The sequence below is a fragment of the Mesoplodon bidens genome (assembly GCF_964165515.1).
Source record: "Mesoplodon bidens genome assembly, chromosome: 1".
Classification (NCBI taxonomy): Eukaryota; Metazoa; Chordata; class Mammalia; order Artiodactyla; family Ziphiidae; genus Mesoplodon; species Mesoplodon bidens.
The window spans coordinates 32,531,364-32,557,681 of NC_138176.1; the positions used below are offsets into that span (position 1 = coordinate 32,531,364).

General features: G+C 37.8%; 2 protein-coding genes across 2 annotated transcripts in view; both read left to right on the top strand.

The window, feature by feature from the left end:
• TM9SF3 (transmembrane 9 superfamily member 3) overlaps window positions 1–26,318 on the top strand; it is a 77,808-nt gene that overhangs the window by 21,743 nt on the left and 29,747 nt on the right. The window contains exons 5-9 of the mRNA XM_081244055.1: window positions 397–474; window positions 6,309–6,440; window positions 8,033–8,199; window positions 15,426–15,520; window positions 18,549–18,679. Of these exons, the coding sequence (XP_081100181.1) occupies window positions 397–474; window positions 6,309–6,440; window positions 8,033–8,199; window positions 15,426–15,520; window positions 18,549–18,679 (603 nt within the window). The remainder of the gene's footprint in view (window positions 1–396; window positions 475–6,308; window positions 6,441–8,032; window positions 8,200–15,425; window positions 15,521–18,548; window positions 18,680–26,318) is intronic.
• LOC308621211 (protein Mdm4-like) lies at window positions 21,945–24,201 on the top strand. The gene is given in 4 exon segments (XM_081241481.1): window positions 21,945–22,738; window positions 22,741–22,907; window positions 22,910–23,050; window positions 23,053–24,201. Coding segments are annotated over 4 exon segments (1,464 nt in total). The 5' UTR covers window positions 21,945–22,197; the 3' UTR covers window positions 23,668–24,201.

Genomic DNA, 26,318 nt, shown 5'->3' on the forward strand with positions numbered 1-26,318 from the left:
GTGCAAATAATATTTGCATAACCGTAGTTATAAAGAAACATCATTGTAATAAAACTAATGCAATCTAAAGTCAAAGATGTACAGATTCTTATTTTATTTGGTCTGTTTAATTGAGTTATCACGTTTATGAGGTCAGAGAATGTAAGTCAGCAACAGTTAATAGTCCTTGAAAACTGAAATGATCCCTCTAAGTGATAAGTTTTGTTAATACACAGAGAGGAAAGTTGGCTAGTTTTTTTTATCATGTATTTCAACTTCTCAAATTGGTAGTAACTTTCTACTATTTCTCTAGTATCTTATTCTAAGTGTGTAAATCTTTTCAAATTTTGCTCAGAGTTTTGTTATCAGATTATTGTTTACTGGCCTTGATTTTCAAATGAAGAAAATTTTTTTCAGGTAAAATGGAAAAAGTCAGATGTAAAATTTGAAGATCGATTTGACAAATACCTTGATCCATCCTTTTTTCAACACAGGGTAGGTAAATTGTGTATTTTAAGACGTTCAGTGTGTGCTTCAATCAGTTAAACAATTAGCATCTGCCACGTATAGGGCACTGTGCTAGGGCTGTGGATCTCAAAGATTTAACTAATGCTGATTTCAGATGTGAGCTGAGAGTCATAAGAGTGTTAGAGAGTTTTAGAGGAGCAGTCAAAAGCTTCCTTCATCATGCCTGGTTTAAACCAGTGAAGAGATACACAAGGAAGAATACAGCATATGGGAAGCCAAGATACCACTTTTATTGCTAATGAGGCTAATACTGGAGAATGTGGCTGTAACTGTGGTCAAGTGGCCTTCTTAATATTGAAACTCAGAATTGGAGAAACTTAACACACTCAGACAGTGCTGGACTGTTTCAAGTTTTCCTACCTAGGCGCCTGTGTGTGTAAAAATTACAGTGTGGAGAAACAGAGCAGAATGTATGCATCCTCTAGGAAGGAATGAATACAAGAGTGGAGTGATACCAGGAGTTTTTGCCAGGGGAAATCCTTCCACATACAAAGAAACACCAAGAATGGAAAGATGCCTCCCACCCCCCCACCTGCAGGTATACACTGGATCTCAGATCCTTAGTCTAGTGGTATTGCTGCTGGTTTTGTACAGATAGCTTTGGTTATTTTTAGCAAAAAACAGATTTTATTTTGGTGGTTCACTCCTTCAAGGATGGACCTGAAAAAACTACAAGGTATAAGGGGATATATCCATTCTTCTGACTTTCTTCCTGACTTGCCTCTTCTCTCTTTTGGACTGAAATCCTGGTTTATTAGTCACCAATTTTTGAGATGGCTTATAAGTTTTTTTTTGTCTCAGAGTTATATCATTGCAGCCAGTTTCCACCTTTAGACTCCACCAGAACCTGTTACTACTTCTAATCTTCCACGGGGTCCTAGGAGAAAAAAATGAAGCTGTTTGGGGTTTAGCCCCTACTGAAAGATTTAGTGTGCTACTCCTGGAGCTACGGTTCCCTCCCCTACCCTCCCAGGGCTTTTCCTCAGATTCAGCGCTCAGGCAGTCCTGAGCATGGTAGTCCATTTAAAGGTACAGGCACAAATAACTTCAAGTAGCATTTGAGAATATGAGGGCTTCCAACTGACATTCCCTACCAGAACACCTAGGTCTACTTGCTTCTAGTCTCATGGGGTAGTGACAGCTTGGTGGAAAGGCTGCCTTTCGGCATTTTCACTAGTAGAACTGTATACCATATATATATTTTTAAACAAATATTAATCGAGCACTTGCTGTGTGTCAAGCACTGTACTCAGTAAGTGGAATACATTAGAGAATGAATGTCAAAGATCCATGCCCTCTTGGAGCGTACATACTAGTGGGGGAGACATGCAGTAAACATAATAACTAAAATGTATAGTATGTTGAAAAATGTGTACGTGGAAAAATAAAAAAGAGCAGTTGGGTAAGAGTGCTGTGGGTAGAGCAAGTTGTAGTTTTGAGTACGGAGGACAGGGTAAGCCTCTGAGATGGACTTCTGAGCAAAAGCTTGAAGGAGTTGAAGGAAATAAGGAATGTGGCCATCTGGAGAAAGAGTATTCCAGGCAGAAGCAACACCATGGAAAGGCCTGTTAGGTGGGAACATGCTTGTTGTGCTTGAGGAATAGCAAGGAGGCCCGTATGGCTGGGGCAGAGCAAGGGGATGAGAAGCAGGAGATGAAGTCCGAGAGGCAGCAGGAGCCAGATCATCCATGGCTGCTTTAAGGACTTGAAATGCAAAGGGGGCAGGATAGTGTTTTCAGCAGGGTAATGGCAGATCTGACTTCTTTTTAAAAAGGGTCCTTCAGGTTGTGATGTTGAAAATGGGTTGTGTGGGAAACGGGGAGTAGCAGGGTTACCACTGGAGAGGCTGTCGCATTAATGCAGATAAGAAGTAAATGTGGGGCTTCCCTGGTGGCGCAGTGGTTGAGAGTCCGCCTGCCGATGCAGGGGACGCGGGTGCGTGGCCCGGTCCGGGAAGATCCCACATGCCGCGGAGCAGCTGGGCCCGTGAGCCTTGGCCGCTGAGCCTGCGCGTCCGGAGCCTGTGCTCCGCAACGGGAGAGGCCACAACAGTGAGAGGCCCGCGTACCGCAAAAAAAAAAAAAAAGAAGTAAATGTGGCTCAGACCAAGGCATAGCAGTGGAGGTGGCGAGAAGATGCCAGATTCTGAACGTATTTTGAAGGTAGAGCCAGCAAGATTTCCTGATGGATAGAAAGATAAAGAAGGTTTGAGAAAGACTCCACAGTTTTTGGCCTGAGCATCTATCAGAGTGGAGCTGCTGTCAGTGGGGTGGAAAAGCTGTATTTGGAGAGATGGAGGGGAAGATCAGAGTACAGTTTGGGACATGGTGGTTTTGAAGTGTCTGTAAGATATCCAGACAGAGATAATGACCAGCTAGTTGGATATATCAATCTGGAGTTCAAAAGAGAGGCCTACAAATTTTGTAGCCATTGGCATCTAAATAGTATTTAAAGCTGCGAGACTGAATGCAATACCAAGGAAGAGTATGTACAAATAGAAGAGGACTAAGGACTGAGCCCTGGGAGCAGTCGTGTAAGTTCAGGGAGAAAAGGAGAAACCAGCTAAGGGCCCTGAGGAGATATTGGTAAGGTATGGGGCGAAAAAAAGATTGTATGGTACCTTGGAAGCCAAGAGAGGAAAGTCTGTCACAGAGGATAGAAAGATTAGTTCTGAATTGTTGCTGATGGGTCAGGTAAGATGAGTACTGAAAGTACCTGTTGATTCATGGGTCGTCAGTGAACTTGACAAAGAGCAGGTTTGGTGTAGTGGTGGGGCAAAATCTCAACAGAGCTGGTCTGAGAGGGAGTGGGAGGAGAGGAATTGGAGGCAGCAAGTTTGCTACTAAAGGGAGTGCAGAAATGGTGTAGTAGCCAGTAGGAAAGATGGAATCAGGAGGGGGGTGGGGGTTTGTTTTGGGTTTTTTTTTTTTTGAAATGTAAGAAAAATATGTTTGTTATGTTGATGGGGTTCAGTAGAGAGTACAAAACTGATGATTCAGGAGATGGGGGAGAATTACTGAAGCATTTTCCTTGAGTAGGCAGGAGTGGATGGGATCTACTGTGTAAGAGTTGGGATTGTTTCTAATACAGTGACTACAAACACAGACTTAGAAGCCCCAGCTGGATACAGACTCTGTCTCTGCCATTTACTGTACCTGTGGTCAGATGACTCAGTTGTTCAGCTTCTTTTCAGTAGTGAAGCAGGGGTTATACACCTTGCAGAGTTGTTGTGAAATTCCATTTGACAGTGTATATAAAGCACCTGGTTCAGGTGCTCAGGAAGAGGCAGCCCTGGTGGTATAGTTAGTTAATCTCCAGTGTTCTAACATTTATGACAAACCTGGGGTGCTGCTTTCGGATTAGCAACACTAGGGGTGCTGAAGTCAGCAGTTCGTAGGGTTAGTAACCCCTCTGTGACAGCTCATTACTTTATTGTTTTAAAGAAATATTTCCCTTGGTTAACAATTTCAGAATCATACAACATTTTATAATTTGGGGGATAAAGGAATATTATAAAATGTCAGGTTATTAGTAGTACATTATAATCTGTATTAGTTTAATGTTTGTATCTTAGAAGATAGAGAGCTTTGCTAGAAATTTTTGCATTTTGGGGTGTATCTTTCTTATTACTAAGTAGTAACTATATAAACCTTCAAAAATTTGATAAATTGACTGAAAAGAGATATGAGTTATATATATATGTATATATATATGTGTATGTATATAAATTTTTTTCTCTCTTGTCCTTTTCTGGGTCATTAATTTCCCAGAGTAGAAACAAAATCAAACCTTTGGAAAAGCCTATTATTATAGCCTGCATTTATAAATCTTAAGTGATACTTTTGTGATAAATTTATACAACCCTTTTTGGTAAATATTTCAAAATATAATGCATTCATTATATCCTTTATAATTTCAATAGGTATTTAATAAATAAGTTGTTGAATGAAGGAAGAAATGACCTTATGAAGAGGCAGAGGCAGTTGACTGCCCCTTGTTTTTCAGGGGAAGCCATAGTTTATCAGTTGCCTGAAGCCTCGGGGTGGATAACAGCCAGTACTGCTTTTCACTTTAGTGCACATGCTCAGCATGTTAGCCCAAGTTAAAATCTAATTAAAATCCTAATTGTACAGAACAGTACCTCCTTTATGTTAAATATTCTATGTATCTGTAGATGTTTAGAGCAGGAGAGTATCTGTGAATAATTAAAATATGTATATGAGAGGTTTTATGGAGGAGAGGGGTTTTGAGTTGGGTTTTAAATTGTAGATAGAATTTACAAAGGTAGATAGAAGTGGATCCCATGTGAGAAGAAATTCTGAGAAGGATACAGAGGTGGAAGTGAATAAGCTGTACTTTTAGGTCATTGAGGAACGGTAGGCCTGATTGGAATATAAGATACAGAGGAAAGAAAGGTTGGCTAGTTAAGCTGAGGTGGCCGTCTTACAAGGGGTACAGAATATTAGGGCAAATAGTTTAGGTTTGTTATGTGAGAAAACAGGGAATGTCACTGTAAGTTTTAGAATAGAGAAGTGATATATGAACATGATGTTTCAGAAAGATTTGCTGGATAAGCTTTTGTCGGATAGATTGAAAGGAAGGAGAAAGAACAAACATAAAGGTCGTCAACTAGGAGGCCATTAGAGCTATCAGGTATGAGGTGATGGCATGGAAATAGAGAGGAAGGGAAAAATAAATGAAATTGAGAGAGAAGAGAAATTTTGGAACTATCCATAAGGAAATTTTGGGAATTAAAATATAAAGGAATTGCTGGACAGTGCCACAGACAGTTGAAGTCAGAGGTACTGAATCTGGACATAATTTTGTGACAAATGTGTGGGTAAAATCTAAGTCAAGAGCCTTGTGGGGGGCTTCCCTGGTGGCACAGTGGTTGAGAGTCCACCTGCCGATACAGGGGACACGGGTTCGTGCCCTGGTCCGGGAGGATCCCACATGCCGCGGAGCGGCTGGGCCCGTGAGCCATGGCCACTGAGCCTGCGTGTCTGGAGCCTGTGCTCCACAGTGGGAGAGGCCACAACAGTGAGAGGCCTGCGTACCGCAAAAAAAAAAAAAAAAAAAAAAAAAGAGCCTTGGGGGCATTGAGAAACTATAGGGTACCTCAGAGTTCTCTGTACCATGGATAGCTGCTTTGGAGAGGAGTGCATGATGGTGGCGGCAGGGTGAAGAGGATGAACTGGAAGCAAGTGAAGCAGGTCATTCAGGAAGGTGGCTTAAGTTCATGGCGGGCAGCTATGATGGTTTCGTCTTATAATTTTAAAGAGGTTTTCAGGTTGTTGCTTAGTTAGAGGGAAGGGAACTAAAATTTATTGAGTATTTACTGCTCTGCGCCAGTCACGGTGCCGTACAGTTTATATATGTATTAAACCATACAAATCACTTACGATATAGTATTATTTCCTTCATTTTTGATGTAAGAAAACTGGGGTCAGGGCCTGTGTTAAAACTCAGACCTGTTTGACTCCAAAACCCATGTTCTTTCTCTCTAATGCTGAATAGCATATTCCGTGTGGCCAAATTGTATTTTATTTGTACAATAAATTTGATTGTGATAATCCGTGTAAACAGTATCATACTTTTAATGCATCTAAAGCTTACTGGAAAGAAAGCCAATCCCTTTGATTACTCTTTCCCAGTATATCTTAGTTTTGGCTTTTCATGTAAAAGTTTTTAGAAGACTTTTGTGGGGTTTTTTTGCATTAACATCCCAATGTCCTCATGAAACCTATGTATTTTGTAACTGGTATTTCAAGTAAGTAATATTTTATTTTCTGTTATTTTAGATTCACTGGTTTTCAATTTTCAACTCCTTCATGATGGTTATCTTCTTGGTGGGCTTAGTTTCAATGATTTTAATGAGAACTTTAAGAAAAGACTATGCCCGGTACAGTAAAGAAGAAGAAATGGATGACATGGTAAGCAAACATTTTACATTGTATTTTTAAAATAATTTAACTCAGTGTTATTGAATGTTGGAAGCAAGTCCATAATCCTGAGGTCAGATAAGCTTTAGAATTCAGAATTTTCAGGTTTTAGAAAGGTAGAAAGCTCCCTGAGGGGTCTCTAACCAAATATTTTAATGTTTTTACATGCCCTGATTACATGTCCTATAATCAAATATATTAATGTGTTTTCAGCAAAACATATGAATGTTCACCCTAAGTGGGATAAATAAACAGTATAAATAACCTCTTGTTAGTTCTCTCCAAGATTTGCCACCAAATAAGGATATGTCAAACTTGTGAGGCAGACTTTTCACTTTTCAGAGCTTTTGATTTCAGAATTGCAGCTAGGAGGTCGTAGACTTGTATTGGTATCTTTCTAATGCTGTTAAGTATTGCATAAAATTAAGGGAGTAGGTGGAAGGATTGATTTACATTTAGTTTAGTAGGTTCAAAGGGGAGGGTTGTTTCTAAATTATTTTTACTAAATTGTAGAACAGTGTCGTAAATGAGCAAAAGTGGTGTTTTTTTGTTTTTAATTTTTTTGGCTGCACTGTGTGGCTTGCAGGATCTTAGTTCTTGACCAGGGATTGAACCCGTGCCCTAAGCAGTGGAAGCTTGGAGTCCTAACCACTGGACTGCCAGGGAATGTTAATGGCTATTCTTTTTTTTTTTCTAATTGAAGTGTGGTTAATTTACAATGTTGTGTTGGTTTCAAGTGTACAGCAGAGTGATTCAGTTGTTAATGGCTACTCTGTGTAGATATGCTCCATCATTAAATAAGTTTGGAAAACAGTTAAACAAACTAAAATTTTAATATGCTCATGTGTATTGTGAAGTATCAGAGGGTAGATGAAATATTTGGTGCCTCTCAAACATAGCTGACCAGGACCCCCCTACCCATCCCCCGCCAAGGCCAAAAAAGCCACGAAGATTATCTTGAGGGACTGATATTTCTTAAGAAACACTGTTTTGGATACTTGCTTACTTGGGTTGAAAAGGCAAAATTGAATCCTTTTTAAAAAAATGCTATAGACAGTTAAATGATATTTAACTATTTGATATATTCCCTGTGTATTTTCTTAGGCTCCAGGCTATAAGGGAGATTTCTGCATTGCTAGGCCATCTAGTACTGGTTTTAATCTTCTTCAGTTTTGCTCTCCACCTGGCCCCCACTCATATGTGAGCCTTAGTCATGATGTAAAGGTCAAGAGTAGTGTCTGAATGTAACATTCAGAGAGCCATTGGGCTTTTCTCCCAGTTTGACCATTTCTTTTTGCGCCTAGACCTTTTCTTTTTCCATTCTTTGAGATTCTCTGAGTACAACCAGGATCCACCTTCCTGAGCCTCAGTAATATTACAACACTTTAACATTATAAGTTATTAAGGCAGAAATTATTTTAAATTAGAACAAATGTCTTTTCTTGGTATTTTGAAACCCTTTTAATACCTTTAAATTTGTAGTGAGGGAACTTACGACAGTAATTGTAAATTTTTACCTATTTTATGTATTTTAATTTCATTCTGAATTATTTTCTTTTCTCTCAACATATATATGTATATAGGATAGAGACCTAGGAGATGAGTATGGATGGAAGCAGGTGCATGGAGATGTATTTAGACCATCAAGTCACCCGCTGATATTTTCCTCTCTCATTGGTTCTGGATGTCAGATATTTGCTGTGTCTCTCATTGTTATTATTGTTGCAATGATAGAAGATTTGTATACAGAGTAAGTTCATGTGCTTAACTTTATTACTTTTTTGTTGTTCTTGAATAGTTTTAATAATTGGAACCTTTAAGTCAATCATAATTAAATATTCGCTGTTTCAATTATCTTAGAATTTAAATAGCCTAAATATCATTATTGCAAACAAATTAAATAATGAGCAGTATTCTTTAGCTGTAAGTATATTTTTCTGTTATATCCTAAAATTATTAGCCTTACTGAACATGTTGGTTGGTTATAAAGGTTATTTTCCATTAGAGGTATGAGCAGAATTAGTTACAAATCAGAGTTGTTTGACAAAGTGAATAGGCACTTTTTTGAAATCTGAAGATCCAATTAGGTCTTCATAAGAAACGCACAAGGATTACACATTTACTGAGTTAGTACTTCACATCTGCCTCCAAAACTTGTAGACTCTACAGACAGAAGAAAGCATTGTAAATAACAGTAAAAAGAGTGGTGGAAAAGGCACATGAGGTTAGAAAAACAATTGGATGACTTCTTATCCTATCTTTACATGGTTTTCTGGTACATTTTTTCTTTGAAAACTGAACCAGTTGCAAGAAATTCTTTTTTTTTGATAAATTTATTTATTTTTGGATGCGTTGGGTCTTTGTTGCTGCGCGCGTCTTTCTCTAGGTATGGTGAGAGGTGGCTACCCTTCGTTGCGGTGCACGGGCTTCTCACTGCGGTGGCTTCTCTTATTGCAGAGCATGGACTCTAGGCGCGTGGGTTTCAGTAGTTGTGGCAGACGGGCTCAGTAGTTGTGGCTCGCGGGCTCTAGAGTACAGGCTCAGTAGTTGTGGCGTATGGGCTTAATTGCTCTGCAGCATGTGGAATCTTCCCAGACCAGGGCTCGAACCCGTGTCCCCTGCATTGGCAGGCGGATTCTTAACCACTGCGCCACCAGAGAAGTCCTGCAAGAAGTTCTTGATGTGAGGCCTTTGGATCATAAGGAAAAGTTGTACATTCACCAAGATCTCAAGTCCCTATTTAGTAGCCCTATAACCTGTGCTCAGAGAACCATGACCTCAGCAAAGCAAACATGCTCTGAGCCTGGGGTATAGATGCCACCCCATTAAGTCCTCAGTCAGAATGACACTTGTCCCCAGTTATATCTCGTACCTCTGTTTCAGTTCATGATGCCTTCTTGCTTAAATGTGCTTGGCATTTGGTGGACAAGCAGTAAATTGTTTTGCTGAAAGCATGGCTCTTTAGTTGTATATTAAATATTTAACTATACAAAATTGCTGTTTCTTCCACTGGACAGTAAGCTCCTTGAGAGCAAGGGCTGGGTCTTATCTTTGCATTCTGAGAGTACGTCAAGAACTTTGTATATGCAAGGTACTCAATCAGTGCTTGTTGAACTGCAGTGAATGTGTATTAATCAACAAAGTTATTTCTCTGTAGTTTCTGTCATATTTCTTTAATATAACCTTTGTAATTTATTTACCGCATAAACCTTAAAATAATTAGCCAAAACCTAAACTTCAGTGTTCTGGTAGGTAGTTCTTATTTTAGGATATAATATATTTCAAATGAAATCCCAAATTCAAGAAAAGCATTTCAAATCTTTCAAGAAGTCATGCTTTACATTAAATACTGGATTAAATGCATCACTACGGAATTGACACTGACTGTATAGTCACAGTCTTTTTTTCTTGAATTTTATTTATTTTTTATACAGCACGTTCTTATTAGTTACCCATTTTATACATATTAGTGTATATATGTTAGTCCCAGTCTCCCAGTTCATCCCACCACCATCACCACCCCCCACCACTTTCCCCCCTTGGTGTCCAGATGTTTGTTCTCTACATCTTTGTCTCTATTTCTGCCCTGCAAACTGGTTCATCTGTGCCATTTTTCTAGGTTCCACATATATGTGTTAATATACGATATTTGTTGTTCTCTTTCTGACTTACTTCACTCTGTATGACAGTCTTTAGATCCATCCATGTCTCTACAAATGACCCCATTTCGTTCCTTTTTATGGCTGAGTAATATTCCATTGTATATATGTACCACATCTTCTTTATCCATTCGTCTGTTGATGGGCATTTAGGTTGCTTCCATGACCTGGCTATTGTAAATAGTGCTGCAGTGAACATTGGGGTAGTAATTCTTTTTGAATTATGGTTTTCTCTGGGTATATGCCCAGTAGTGGGATTGCTGGGTCATATGGTAGTTCTATTTTTAGTTTTTTACGGAGCCACCATACTGTTCTCCATAGTGGCTGTAGCAAGTTACATTCCCACCAACAGTGCAAGAAGCTTCCCTTTTCTCCACACCCTCTCCAGCATTTGTTGTTTGTAGATTTTCTGATGATGCCCATTCTAACTGGTGTGAGGTGATACCTCATTGTAGTTTTGACTTGCATTTCTCTAATGACTAGTGATATTGAGCAGCTTTCCATGTGCCTCTTGGCCATCTGTATGTCTTCTTTGGAGTAGTCACAGTCTTATAAGTGAGTAGTGGGTAACCTCTCCTAGAATCCAAGTGTTTGCTTTGTTCCTTCTCAAATGTTAGGGTTACAGTGTTGGCAGTTCATTTTTTAATTCCAAAGCTCTTCTGCTTATAGACCTTCAGCAGCTTTTAGAAATAAGAAACTGCATCTAATAGATGGTATTAGTAGGCAAGCCATGCATTGTTATTTTAGCCTGTCATTATTATCGATAGTTGTTCTACGTTGTGCTTATTTGAAGTGAACATACTTAATCATTTACATGGTAAGTACTACAGCTGTGAGTATTATTATAGCAGTATTATTATGATATCAAAGTGACTAACATTATTGAGGTTCCGTGTTAGGAGCTTTATGCTCATTAGCTCATTTAATCCTCACGTCAGCCCCATAAAGGGACTATTCTTATCTCCATCCCACAGATGAGAAGAGTAAAGCTCAGGGAGGTTAAGTAATTTGAGTAAGATCACACAGCTATTAGTAAAGGGTGTTAGTAAGCTGGGATTTGAACCTAGGCACTCTTACTCCAGAATGTGTCTCTTAATTTTCTGGGCTGTAGAAATGAAGATAGAGATAGTAAAAATGCAAAGAGGTGAGAAAATGAAAAACTTGCACATAAAATTTGTAAGACTCACTCCAGAGTAGGAATCTAAAGGATTCTAGAGGATAAAAAGCAGATAATGTAACATGTGAAAATTACTTTGCTCAATGATGGTCATAGCAGTCAGGGAAGAAAAAAATATTTAGATAGGTAGAGGATCAGCATCAATGTAGGGATGCCAGTTAGTGTGATATTAACCCTTGGGAAGGCGTGGTGCTTGAGAAGGTATGGGTGAGTCTGGTAAAATGCAGCTGCTGTGTTGAAACTTGCTTTGCAGTGGTGAGATGGCAAGTGTAGGTGAAGCAGCTACTTAGATATCACCCTCTTCCCCCCACCCCCAGTCTTGGAGAGATGAACAAGGAGGACAGTTCCCCACTTCAGCAGATTTTTTCAGTGTAGATGAAAATGGTCTATTTTCGGTAGAAAATACCCATAAAATATTTATGAACAAAGAGGTGCAAGGGTATGTCTGATTTTTAAAACTGTAACTTATACTCACACTTCCATTTAGTGGAAATGTCTCTGGCGACTACAAACTTAACCCGCTGGTAGTCATTTTGGACTCTCAGTCACATGAGCAGCCTTTTTGAACTCTCTGTCAGTGGTCACACACCCAGTTATAAACAGAATGGATCAATTTGTTAATGATAGTCTGGAAGAAATAAGTTAGTACCTGCAGTGTTTAATTGGATACTTAAAAAAACAAATCTGGTTTTTATTTTTATTTATTTATTTATTTGATTTTTTAACATCTTGATTGGAGTATAATTGCTTTACAATGGTGTGTTAGTTTCTGCTTTATAACATAGTGATTCAGCTATACATATACATATATCCCCATATCTCCTCCCTCTTGCGTCTCCCTCCCACCCTCCCTATCCCACCCTTCTAGGTGGTCACAAAGCACTGAGCTGATCCCCCTGTGCTATGTGGCTGCTTCTCACTAGCTATCTATTTCACATTTGGTAGTATATATAAGTCCATGCCACTCTCTCACTTCATCCCAGCTTACCCTTCCCCCTCCCTGTGTCCTCAAGTCCACTCTCTACATCTACATCTTTATTTCTGTCCTGCCCCTAGTTTCTTCAGAACCATTTTTTTAAGAGTCCATATATATGTGTTAGCATACGGTATTTATTTTTCTTTTTCTGATTTACTTCACTCTGTATGACAGTCTCTGGGTCCATCCACCTCACTACAAATAGTTCAATTTCGTTTCTTTTTATGGCTGAGTAATATTCCATTGTATATATGTGCCACGTCTTCTTTATCCATTCATCTGTTGGTGGACACTTAAGTTGCTTCCATGTCCTGGCTATTGTAAATAGAGCTGCAATGAACATTGTGGTACATGACTCTTTCTGAATTATGATTTTCTCAGGGTATATGCCCAGTAGTGGGATTGCTGGGTCGTATGGTAGTTCTGTTTTTAGTCTTTTAAGAAACCTCCATACTGTTCTCCATAGTGGCTGTATCAATTTACATTCCCACCAACAGTACAGGAGGGTTGCCTTTTCTCTACAGCATTTATTGTTTGTAGATTTTTTGATGATGGCCATTGTGACTGGTGTAAGGTGATACCTCATTGTAGTTTTGATTTATATTTCTCTAATGGTTAGTGATGTTGAGCATCCTTTCATGTGTTTTTTGTCAATCTGTATATGTTCTTTGGAGAAATGTCTATTTAGGTCTTCTGCCCATTTTTGGATTGGGTTATTTGTTTTTTTGATACTGAGCTGCATGGGCTGCTTGTAAATTTTGGAGATTAATCCTTTGTCAGTTGCTTCATTTGCAAATATTTTCTCCCATTCTGAGGGTTGTCTTTTCGTCTTGTTCATGGTCTCCTTTGCTGTACAAAAGCTTTTAAGTTTGATTAGGTCCCATTTGTTTATTTTTGTTTTTATTTCCATTTCTCTAGGAAGTGGGTCAAAAAGGATCTTGCTGTGATTTATGTCATAGAGTGTTCTGCCTATGTTTTCCTCTAAGAGTTTTATACTATCTGGCCTTACATTTAGGTCTTTATTCCATTTTGAGTTTATTTTTGTGTATGGTGTTAGGGAGTGTTCTAATTTCATTCTTTTACATGTAGCTGCCCAGTTTTCCCAGCACCACTTATTGAAGAGGCTGTCTTTTCTCCATTGTATATTCTTGCCTCTTCTATCAAAAACAAGGTGACCATATGGGTGTGGGTTTATCTCTGGGCTTTCTATCCTGTTCCATTGATCTATATTTCTGTTTTGGGCCAGTACCATACTGTCTTGATTTCTGTAGCTTTGTAGTATAGTCTGAAGTCCAGGAGCCTGATGCCTCCAGCTCTGTTTTTCTTTCTCAAGATTGCTTTGGCTATTCGGGTTTTTTTGTGTTTCCATATAAATTGTGAAATTTTTTGTTCTAGTTCTCTGAAAAATGCCATTGATAGTTTGATAGGGATTGCATTGAATCTGTAGATTGCTTTGGGTAATGTAGTCATTTTCACAATGTTGATTCTTCCAATCCAAGAACATGGTATATCTCTCCATCTATTTGTATCATCTTTAATTTCTTTCATCAGTGTCTAATAGTTTTCTGCATACAGGTCTTTTGTCTCCTTAGGTAGGTTTATTCCTAGGTATTTTATTCTTTTTGTTGCAATGGCAAATGGGAGTGTTTCCTTAATTTCTCTTTCAGAGTTTTCATCCTTAGTGTATAGGAATGCAGGAGATTTCTGTGTGTTAATTTTGTATCCTGCTTCTTTACCAAGTTCATTGATCAGCTCTAGTAGTTTTCTGGTAGTATCTTTAGGATTCTCTATGTATAGTATCATGTCATCTGCAACTGGTGACAATCTTACTTCTTCTTTTCTGATTTGGATTCCTTTTATTCCTTTTTCTTCTCTGATTGCTGTGGCTAAAACTTCCAAAACTATGTTGAATAACAGTGGTGAGAGTGGACAGCCTTGTCTTGTTCCTGATCTTAGAGGAAATGGTTTCAGTTTTTCACCATTGAGAATGATGTTGGCTGTGGGCAAATCTGGTTTTTAAACTGATTGATACTGAGAGACCCACAGTCTTCTAAACATGGGAATGACAGACTTCTATATTATGCCACACTTGTATTTAGCTATATATTGATGTAATTAAATATTGCAGTGTTTTAACTTATGTATCTTCTTTAAGAAATGGAACATAATTGTTTGTACGGAAGAGTGGTACATGTTTCAAGACTGTATGATGCCTTTGTAGGTGGACAATGGAATGTAATAATAATTATTTTCCAGAAGGTGGTTAATGTTTGAAAGTTGTATATCCTTCCAGTGCACACGTTAGTGTGATACTCTTGTAAATTCTATTTAAAATAGTATTCTTTATCTCAAATTGACAAGGTTATATTTTCTATCTACAGTCTTTTACCTTCCTAGTTGTGGTGAGTTTCAGAAATGATCTTTATTTTTAGTGAGTTAAGTACATTTCTATATTATAGTAAATGATACTGTCATTTTATCATTTTAGTATTTCTGTTTGCAATTAGGCATTTAAAATATTTTGTCCAGTTTTATTCAATAGGAGAGTTGGTCTGAATTGCTTAGATATCATTATTGGAAGAGGAGGTTAGAAATTGTTGATCTGAGTTAATGTTGATTTGTGGACCTATGGATTTTTAAAAACGTTTTTAACAGTGTAAAGGAAACTAAATAGGAAAAGTCTCAGTATTATACCATTTAAAGTAATAGCAATAATATAGGTTATAGTACTTCCATTTTATTTCTATCAGCAGGCAAGAATCTCCAGCAGTTAAATTATAAAGAGGAATAGTCTAATTATTTTTCTTAACAGATGAATATCCTTTTCCATATGATATGATTGGTTCACAGGATTGCAAAACAGTTTTAGTGCCAGCTTCTAATATGTTTGCCAAAGAAATGTGAAATATTTGTTTAGAATATTATGAAATTTAACTTGAAATTTAAAAAGAATGAGGATCAGTCTGTTATTATTTAAGTGCAATTTTAACTAGAAATTCATTCACTAGGCAACCTTTTGAGGTCCTTTGCAGTCCAGAAGGATATTTTTGTGTTCCTGTTAAATTTATTTTTGAAATTAAACTAATGTTAATGTGATAGACTATATGATATTTTCTTTAAATCGTTGGTTTTAGTTTATCATATGTGTTGTTTTGCCTTTTTAGGAGGGGGTCAATGCTCAGTACAGCCATATTTGTCTATGCTGCTACATCTCCAGTGAATGGTTATTTTGGAGGAAGTCTGTATGCTAGACAAGGAGGTAATTTATGAGTTACTGCTTTGTATTTTTTAATTATAGATGCTAATATTACACTGTGAGGTATATGGAATTTAAAATGGGCAGTACAGCCATTGTAAAGTCCTTTGTTATCCCATTTCACATAATCTCCACCAAACCTATTATATGTTCTAATTTGCTTTTATGGAATCCTTGCATTTTATTTCCTAAAATTATGAATAATGAATAGATTTCTCCATTGTCCACTGTGAATTAGTCCTGAGGAACATGTAGGAGAGAGTGTATTTAAGTTATTGATATTATTTTGCTTTCAGGTGCCTAGTTCCCTAGTAGTGTTCCATGGGAGGTTTCCACATAGAATATATAGCTTCATAGCCGAGTGTAAAGTCATGTTTCATGGTTTATGGATAAATGTCTAGGCAGTGAAGGAGCATAGGAAGGAAATCTGTTTACTTCTGTTGACTCTTAAATACTTATCAAAGGACATGCACAAAGATTTTCGGTCACAATCTTTTGCTAAGAGAGCTTCATCTTGAATACCCCCTTGCTTCTTTACTATTGTGACCTGGAAATGACGGGGTATACATGGATGATACGAGGATACTGCTCCTTGGTGTTTCTTTCTGTGATGGCGTTCAGGGTTTTTAAGTTCCTTTTTTCCCCTGTAATTGTTTGGAGTCAGAAACGTGCTAAAAGTAGTAGATTCGCATATTTTAGTTTATGAATAACGGGTTGTTGAAAGACATTAAAATTATATTCCTAAGGATAGAGACTTCTTAATGTGATTTTCCCAGCCCATCCTAAGCAGTGACATCATTAGGGAATCCTGCCTTCTTTTAGTAGACTGGACGTATCGTCTGTAGGAGCTCAGAGCATTTAAAATCCCCTCAGGATATCCTGGTTTACCATGGCTTTTTAAAAAAATTGGTCCTACCAGACTTAATGTGATGTATACCTTCAGCAGAGATAGTTCTCTGGATTGCCTGAGGGAGTATCGTTGCAGATTCCTGACTATTTTAGTTAGCTGTTCAGTTTCTCTGTTCTACGTCTAGATATGGGAAATGAGTCTTAGCACACAGGTCTACCATCCTGAGGAAATAAGGATGCCTAAGGTAACTCCTACTTTGAATTTAACCTGAAAACTAGTTAGGCTAAGAATTGTACAGTTTATGACCTCCAGAAAAGTCTCCACAGCAGAAACAGATTACTCAAAACAGGAAATTTATTCATCCTTGGACATAAATTTGCTTTTAGTCCAATTGCAAGTTAAGAACACCCAACCAAACTTTACTATACTTATTCTTGAAAGTTGACAGAGTTCAGACCTAAGCCTAGGAGTATCAGATCTTACCAGGAATAATCTAAAGGTTATTTTCTGATTGACAGTGCCCTGAGGAGGTCTCATCATGTCCTGATATTTTGTCTGAGCGATCCCTAAAACCAGGTGAATATAGAGGTCAGCCCAGAGAATCAAGAATTCTTCAGGTTATCTCAGGATCTGAACTACAGTGGAGCTCAAAGACTTCATACTCTCCTCAGTGCACTGGATAGTGCTCCAGACCCAATTTAAAGACCAGAGTCTCCAAGGGTGTTGGGGAGCAGTAGGAAGCACAATGCAGATGCCTGGGCTACTGATTGTACCCAGTGGAATGTACGTGGGATTCTTTTTGACTGTTGGAGGGAAAGGGAGAAAGAGAGAGAGTTGAATATAGCTGAATATAGAATTTATTAACCCGTGTCTGAATCTGAGAAGATAATGGAAAGTGCAGGAAAAGAGAATGCTAGGAAAGGGTTGGAATTTAATAAGAGAAATAATCATTTTAATTCGTTCTTACCCTTTTTGCGTTGTTGTTCAAATGCTGAGTATTAGTTTAGAAAGGAGGGGTTCTTGAAACGTACCTGAGAAAGAAATTAAATAGAGGCAAAAGTTCAGAATCAAGGAGTTTTTCTGCAAGAATGTCAAGATCTGGGGTAGTAATTCTATGAGACAGATGTTTGAAAAGAACTTTATATAGAAGAAAATAAAAGTTAGGATATTGCTTGTTTTTCCTGTAGCACTTTCTGTTTGGGTCCTGTTGCTTATGGTTGTGGGGCTGAACTTTAATAGTGATCCCATGTTCAATCTTTACATTACGTTTCTGAACAGTATGAAGATGCGTCCCGGAGGTGTGCTTGCTCCTGCGCTCTGCTGTGTTAGAAAGATAGCTCCTGTTGTGCTCCTGGTCATTATGAACTTGATTAAAAAATTTTTGATTACATAGTTTAAAAATTCTTTCCTTGGGTATTTAAATAATAGATTCTCAGTGAATACAATTTTGGCAATACAAAGAGGTTCAAAGAAATAGTAAAACTTATAAATATTTAGTTCTAATTGCTGAGAGGAAGCTCATGAAACACATTCTATTGCTTTCTCCTTTTGAAATATAGAAATGAATTTAAATATATGTTTATAATCATAATTATAGAGCTAAGAGTAAATTTAGGGAACGTTAACCCAGGGGGTTTTAAATTTTTGTTTGTTTGTTTAAAGCAGTGTAACCCTCTTTTCAAATGAGAGCATATATGAAACTACAGTGTGTGAAACTGTTGAAAATGAACTTGTTCTGTTGAAGCAGGGCTGGAGGACCTGGGCCCTTCCTTTACCGGTGACTTCATGGGCACCTCTTAGAAGCTCCAGAACTCCAAGTAACACCTAGGTGTTTGAAAACACCTTTCTAGGCCAACTTGTAGCCCAGAAAGATTGAGTGGTTTACCAACGTTCACAGTGGTTCAGTGGCAGAATCAGAACAAAACACCAGAATATTTTACCATAGTTCATTGCTCTTTTCCAGTACACCCACATCAAAAGCGTGTTTCCACTAGACATACTTGAATAGCTGGACTGGTTTTTATTAGCTGTTGTTTTGAAACAGCTATTAGGATGTCAAATTTAAGTTCTTTACATTAAAATATGAGATAATTTGGTACTAAATAACCACCTTTTAAACATTAATATATGTCTGTCTGTCTACCTAGCTCTCTGATTGTTATAGTTCCCCTTTTCTTTCAGGAAGGAGATGGATAAAGCAGATGTTCGTTGGTGCATTCCTCATCCCAGCTATGGTGTGTGGCACCGCCTTCTTCATCAATTTTATAGCCATTTATTACCATGCTTCGAGAGCCATTCCTTTTGGAACAATGGTGAGTTGCTTGCATCTTCCTTTTCAACTGGAAGAGGATAAGCATTCTCTAATGTGAGGCCTGCTGTTTCTCCAGAGTACCTCTTAACTAGGAGTTCTGCTATTTGCAGCCAGTCCCTACCCAGTCCTGGAAAGTTAGGTAAAGAACATTTTTTCTTGATTCTGTCAACCAATAAAGTGAAAGAACAGCTAGGGAGAAACTGGTGAGTATATTTTAGAAGAAGAATGATGACACACAAGCAACATGGGTGTTTTAATGTGGTAGGTGAGTGCAGTGGTAGGAAGTGAAGACTTTCCATAACATTTTTTTTTTTTGGTAATAGTGTACTATTTTTAAAACCTTATGAAAGCATCTATATTAATATTGATAATATATGTGCTATAGATATTAAAATCCTATCATATCTTACCTGTTATCACAGAATTTGAAATGTTTTAGATTATTTAAATATGTTAAAGCTAAAGCACAGAAATACTGGCGCTTTACACAGTTAACTCACAGTCTTCAGATTCTTCCTGTTGTCTTTTTACTAGAAACAGAATTTTAGGCCTGGAGTAGACTTTAGTCTTAATGTACACTTTGTAAACGTGCACACACATGTACATATACATATGCGAGTTGGAAGGTGGTTACTGCTTTTCAGAGAGGCAATTAACTTGGTTAAGGTCATACAGATAGTTAATGGCAGAACTGTAACTGGAACCCATATCTCCATCTGAATTTTAATCGTTTTGGCTTTCTTTCTGTTGTATGGGAGTTATTGAATGGTTTCACAGAAATTCCAGATGATTGGTTGTTTTACAGTCCAGGTTTTTCAAAGACACCTTGCATATATATTTTTACTAAGTCTTTAACAGTTTTTATTTAGGAATATTTTGCAGATTGCTTCAAAATTGAAAACTTTTGTTTGGTTTTGTTTTTGCAAGGCAAAGTAACTGATAAAGGTTAGGAAAGGGTAAAGTAATTAATTACATTCATTAATTAACTGGAAAAGTATTTGCTTTATAGTAGTTCCAGGCCATCAGGAAGTATATAGATTCAAGTTACTTCTTAAAGATGATCTACTGAATTAATTACTTTCACAATGTTTTAAAAATTAAAATTCTGGTTCTGTTATAATTTTCATCATAAAGTTTTGAATTTGATATGGTGAAAATTATATGCTTTGTTTCACTAAAATTATAAATTTTACCACTGTGTAAATGGGGTTTTAAATGTTAATATTCACTGTAACTTGCCTTTAGATAATTTAATAATTACTAATTATTCTAATACAATATCAGACTCTCTGCTGAGCCAGAGATGGTTTTTATAATTGATCTTTGGCGTATAAAAGACTGGCTGTTGGTGCTTAGCAGCCTCCTACAATGTCATGGTCTTAATTTGCATTCTAATTTGTAATGAAGGAATGCTGAGTGAAGGGTATCCCACTGCCCTCAAGTTTTAATCAGGTGTGTGGTCTAACATTTTTTGCCTCTTTTTAAGAGTATCAGAACTTGTTTAGAACATGAAATTTAAGAATTGATGTGAATGTTTGACCTAGTTGTCCATTAAGTGTTTTAACTACTTAAACTTATATTTTAAATTATTTGACTTGTTGACATTATGAAGGAAATGGTTATATATTCTCATAAACTCCATGGTTCTCAACCGTGGGTACACATTAGAGTCACTGGGGAGTTTAAAAAATTTCAATGCCCAGGGCTTCATCCTATGCCAATTTATCTGTCCTGCTTTAAACCCAGTCTCTACTATTTACCTGATCCTGGTTCCCAGCATCTGAGGATGGATCTGTCAGCTGAAAAGCTCCCAGACCACATGTGTCTGAGAAGCTGGTTCTCCTACTAAAATAGCCTAGTTTGAAAATCAGAGTCTTCAGATACTCTTATATGCTCTTCCCGAGGCCTTAGCTCATTCTGTCCCCCATTCCTTTGTTCTCTTGGACATTGAGCCTTTTCTCTGGTGATCTTAGCTCTGGTTCTGTTTTCTCAGAGATTCCACAATTTAAGGCTTAATCCAGCTGTAGTCATAGTGACTTCAGCCTCTGTCTTGCCTTACAGAGGCACCAGAACAATGGGGATTTTGCTCACTTGGGATCTGGAGTCTTGTCAGAATGCTGCTTTTGTCCCCAGGACTAGCCCAAGATAAAATTGAAAATGGATGAAATTTGTCTCTGGACCCCAAATTCTCTGCTCTTGTGTACCTGATTATACATAAAAAGCCATTAAATCCATGTCAGATTAAACTTGTTGAATAATAGTCAATCTTAGCAGGTTAATGAAGGTAAAAGAAACATAAGTAGAGGGTGGTGGTGGTAATCTCAGCTAATGTCTAGTGTCCCAGGCTTAAGGCATGGTTCCTAGAGAGTATTACAAAACAATGTAAGAGAGCATTTAAATGAAATTTGGGGTCAAAGACTGTTCAGAGATGAACATACCTGTTTCTGAAGTTGGTATGTTCTGGCAGAGGTACTATACAGAGTCAGAGAGAGTGTACTTCAAATTAAATTGAATCTGGTAAGGTAAAACCTTTTTCCTTTGGAATTTGTTCAGAAGTGATTTAGGTGTCATACCCAGAGTTTTTGGTCCTATGAGAGTTTCTTGGGAATGAGGAAGGGTTTGCCAGGATATTCTGAAAAAAACATTTTAGGCATCAAGTCTTTTGTGGGTTGTAAATCTCAGATTCTTAATTTAATGTTATTGGAGGCTTTCAAAGGACAAAGAACCAAGTTGCAGAGTTTTAAACTCAGAGGCAAGGTAGCATAGAAACTAATAAACTTTCTAATCTAAATATTATTCAGTTCAGAATGCACTGATAAATCCTTGACTTATCATACTTTATGGTTTTGTCTCTTAATGGGTAGAATAGTTGATGGAGAAGTAACAGGGGTCATGAGCCATGTCATATTTGTCATCTTGAGGTTTGTTTTAGCTTGGGAGGGGAATCATCAGAAATAGGCCTGAGGTTTTAGGAAATCAGATTTCACAAATATTTAGGGAAATGCTCTCTCATGACCCAAGTCTTGGGCCACAACTGGGAAAATGGCTTGAGAATTTGATGTTTTCAAAAATGAAATTCATGGTGACTTCCCTGGTGGTCCAGTGGTTAAGACTGCGCTTCCACTCCATGGGGCGCAGGTTCGACCCCTGATCAGGGAACCCCCCCCCCCCGCCAAAAAAAGAAATTCATGATATATAATCAGAAATTAACACAGTGAGGAAAAAATGGAGACAGAGTAATGGATGCATGCTTGTGAGAAGAGTACAGTATACCTAATGATAAAAGAATACTAAAGTCTATAAAAATGGTGTTAGAAAACCTCCGTTTCCTAACCTGAACTCTTGACAAGTGCTAAGGCTAACAAAAGGATTTTGTAAAAATATTTTGAGGCCGTTTCAAAATGCTGCTGAGGCCTTAGGGCCTGTGACTGACGCCCCCTCCCCCCCGGGCTCTGCGGGGGAGCGACTAATGGAGAGGCCGTAAGATTTATCAGCAGACTTCACTTCACCACTGCCAAAATGACAACATTTTCCACCTCTGCCCATTGTTCAACATCTGACAGTGCTTGCAGGATCTCTCCAGAACAAACCAATCAGGTACGACCAAAACTGCCACTTCTGAAGATTTTGCAGGCAGCAGGTGCACAGGGTGAAATGTTCACTGTTAAAGAGGTCATGCACTACCTAGGCCAGTATATAATGGTGAAGCAGCTTTATGATCAGCAGGAGCAGCATATGGTATATTGTGGTGGAGATCTTTTGGGAGAGCTACTAGGTCGTCAGAGCTTCTCTGTGAAAGATCCAAGCCCTCTCTATGATATGCTAAGAAAGAATCTTGTCACTTTAGCTACTGCTACTACAGATGCTGCTCAGACTCTCGCTCTCGCACAGGATCACAGTATGGATATTCCAAGTCAAGACCAACTGAAGCAAAGTGTAGAGGAAGGTTCCAATTCCAGGAAAAGAACTGAAGAAGGCAATATTCCCACACTGCCTACCTCACAGCATAAATGCAGAAATTCTAGAGAAGATGAAGACTTGGTAGCAAATTTAACCCAAGATCAAGACTGGACCTCGGGTTTGAGGAGTGGGATGTAGCTGGCTTGCCTTGGTGGTTTTTAGGAAACTTGAGAAATAACTATACACCTAGAAGTAATGGCTCAACTGACTTACAGACAAATCAGGATATAGGTACTGCCATTGTTTCAGACACCACAGATGACCTGTGGTTTTGAATGAGTCAGTATCAGAGCAGTTTGGTGTTGGAATAAAAGTTGAAGCTACTGATCCTGAACAAACAAGTGAAGAAGTAGGGAAGGTGAGAGACAAAAAGGTGATTGAAGTGGGAAAAAATGATGACTTTGAGGACTCTTTAAGTCCATAAGTGATGATACTGATATAGAAGTTACCTCTGAGGATGAGTGGCAGTGTACTGAGTGCAAGAAATTTAACTCTCCAAGCAAGAGGTACTGTTTTCGTTGCTGGGCCTTGAGGAAGGATTGGTATTCAGATTGTTCTAAGTTAACCCATTCTCTCTCCACGTCTGATATCACTGCCATACCTGAGAATCAAGAAAATGAAGGAATTGATGTTCCTGACTGCAGAAGAACCATATCAGCTCCAGTTGTTAGACCTAAAGATATATTTGTAAAGGAAGAAAACTCCAAACTTTTTGGTCCCTGCAACTCAGTGGAATTCTTGGATTTGGCTCACAGTTCTGAAAGCCAAGAGACCATATCAAGCATGGGAGAACAATCAGATAACCTTTATGAGCAGAGAACAGGTACAGAAAACATGGAGGATTGCCAGAATCTCTTGAAGCCATGTAGTCTATGTGAGAAAAGACCACGAGACGGGAACATAATTCATGGGAGGACAGGCCATCTTGTCACTTGTTTTCATTGTGCCAGAAGATTAAAGAAGGCTGGGGCTTCATGTCCTATTTGCAAGAAGGAGATTCAGTTGGTTATTAAGGTTTTTATAGCATAGCTGAATCAGTGAATTGCAGACAAATATTAACAGGGCCTGGTCATGTATCAAAATGTCAGTATTGAGCATCTCTACTCAGTGTGACCCATTTCATACTTTCATTTATTCATGGAAACATTTGTACTCTAGGACATATTTTTGCTTCTAAACTTATATGGAATTTGATAATAAGTTCCTTCGAACTAGATTATCAATTTGGAGACACCATTAACATTAAAAGAGAAGTTAATCACTTCATTCTGTCTTCAAAGATGAGGATCTGGCACTTCCCTGGTGGTCCAGTGGTTAAGACTCCACGCTCCCAATGCAGGGGGCCTGGTTTGATCCCTGGTGGGAGAACTAGATCCTGCATGCCACAGCGAAGATTCCCACCTGGTGCATCCAAAAATATAAGTAAATATTTTAAAAAAGAAAAAAAGATATCAAAAAAAGAAAGTTATTTAAAAAAAAAAAGATGAGGATCTGGGAGGGAGCAACTACCAGTACAAATAGAAATACATTCATTCTTTCATTTAAAAAAAAAAATATTTTGATAGCAAGACCAAAGGCTCATTACATGGGATCAGTGATGTAACAGAGTAAAAGAAGAATGGTTCTATCTCATTCTTTCTCTTTTTATTTTTCATCAAATAAAATAACCTTCAAACAAGAAAAGACAAGAGGAAATAATCCCTGATAAGAGGGAAGTGAAGCCTTAGATAAGGGGATTGATTGTACAGGAGTACCCAGCTGCCTTAGCAGTAAGTTTAGTTGCTCATATAAATGATCTTTTAGAGATACTGAGAGATCATGATGATAAGTAATGCTTGAATAACTGTGTAAGGCAGAGGCAAATTGTTTTTCTAGAAGGAAAATGAAGAAAGTGGTTTCTCCCTTATAAAACATAGTGAACTTGATGTTGATGAGGCACAAGATTTTAGAATGTGTTATTAAAATTTACTTTTTAAATCATAGGAAGTAATGAACATTAGGAGCTATTATGGATTCATTAAAACAAAAATGCCAGAACAACTTCAGTTCCTCTCTTTGGTAGGTCTTAGCAAGACTAGAAGAACGAAAGAGTATAAATAAAGTATTATATCTTGTTGGTCAAGATGGAGAAATGTGGGTAGAATAGTATAGTCAGGTAAACATGTAAATAATTATAGAATTAAAGTATTGGTATGATATTATATGCCCATAATATGTGACATACTATAGTATGTCACATACTATCTTTTAGTAGAACATGACAGATATTCTTGACTTTGACCTATTCAAATCATTGTTGATGACATATAAAGGCACAGTGATCTGATGATTAAATTGAACAAGGACATGAGACGGTTGTGGGGCAGGGACTAGTAATATGGAATGATGAAGACAGCATCTAAAATGATCTCAACTGACTGAAGTGATGTGCCATATCTAACAAGATGAGTTATAGTAAGGACAGGTACATTTGCATAAGCATTTTGTACTTTACAAAACACTTTCACACCCCTTGTCTCACCTGGTTTTCAGAAGAACTCAAAGAGATCGAGATAGTGGTATGCATTATCCCGGTTTTACCAAGCAAAAAACTAGGATTCAGTTTTTCACTTAAAGTCACATTTTCTTTGTTGTGGTGCTGGTGGTGGTGATGATCTGTTTTAGTTTTTTTTTCTTTTTTTCCTTTCTGCCCGGAAATCAGATTTATGCCGAGAGCAGTGAATGAACAATGTTTTATGCCTTTTTTTGGTCTGTATGTTTTTACAGCTGTACTGAGGTATAATTAACATATGATAAATTGTATCTATTTAAAGTGTGGCAAGCTTTGATATATGTATATATTTGGGAAACAATCACCACAATTTAAAAAAAGTTATTTATCAAGTCCAGAAGTTTTGTTATATACCTTTGTAATTTATCCCCTTTTCCTCCTCCTTCCTTCCCTTTTTATTTTTTCTTTTTTTAATCTATTTATCTATCTGTTTATTTATTTTTGGCTGCATTGGGTCTTCGTTGCTGCGTGTGGGCTTTCTCTAACTGCTGCAAGCAGAGGCTACTCTTCGTTGCGGTGCACAGGCTTCTCATTGCGGTGGCTTCTCTTTGTTGCGGAGCACAGGCTCTAGGCACGTGGATTTTGGTAGTTGTGGCACGTGGGCTCAGTAGTTGTGGCATGCAGGCTCAGTAGTTGTGGTGCACGGGCTTAGTTGTTCTGCAGCATGTGGGATCTTCCTGGACCAGGGCTCGAAACTGTGTCCCTTGCATTAGCAGGCGGATTCTTAACCACTGTGCCACCAGGGAAGTCCATCTCTTTCTTTCTTTCTTTTTTTTTTTTTTTTACTTTAAAAATTTTCTTTTTCCCTTCCCTTTTTCATTCTCAGGTAATCACTGGTCTGCTCTCTGTCATCTTAGATTAGTTTGCATTACCTAGAATTTCATATAAGTAGACTCACACAGTATGATCTTTTTTTTGTCTTTTTTCACTCAGAAAATTATTTTAAAAATCACTTGATGTTGTTGCATATATTAATAGTTTTGTTCCTTTGTATTGCTTAATAGTATTTTATTGTAAGGGAAGTACCACAGTTTGTTTATCCACTTACCCAGTAATGAACTTTTGAATTGTTTTCAGTTTTTGGCTATTACATACAAATCAAGCTGCTGTGAGTATTCATATGTAAATC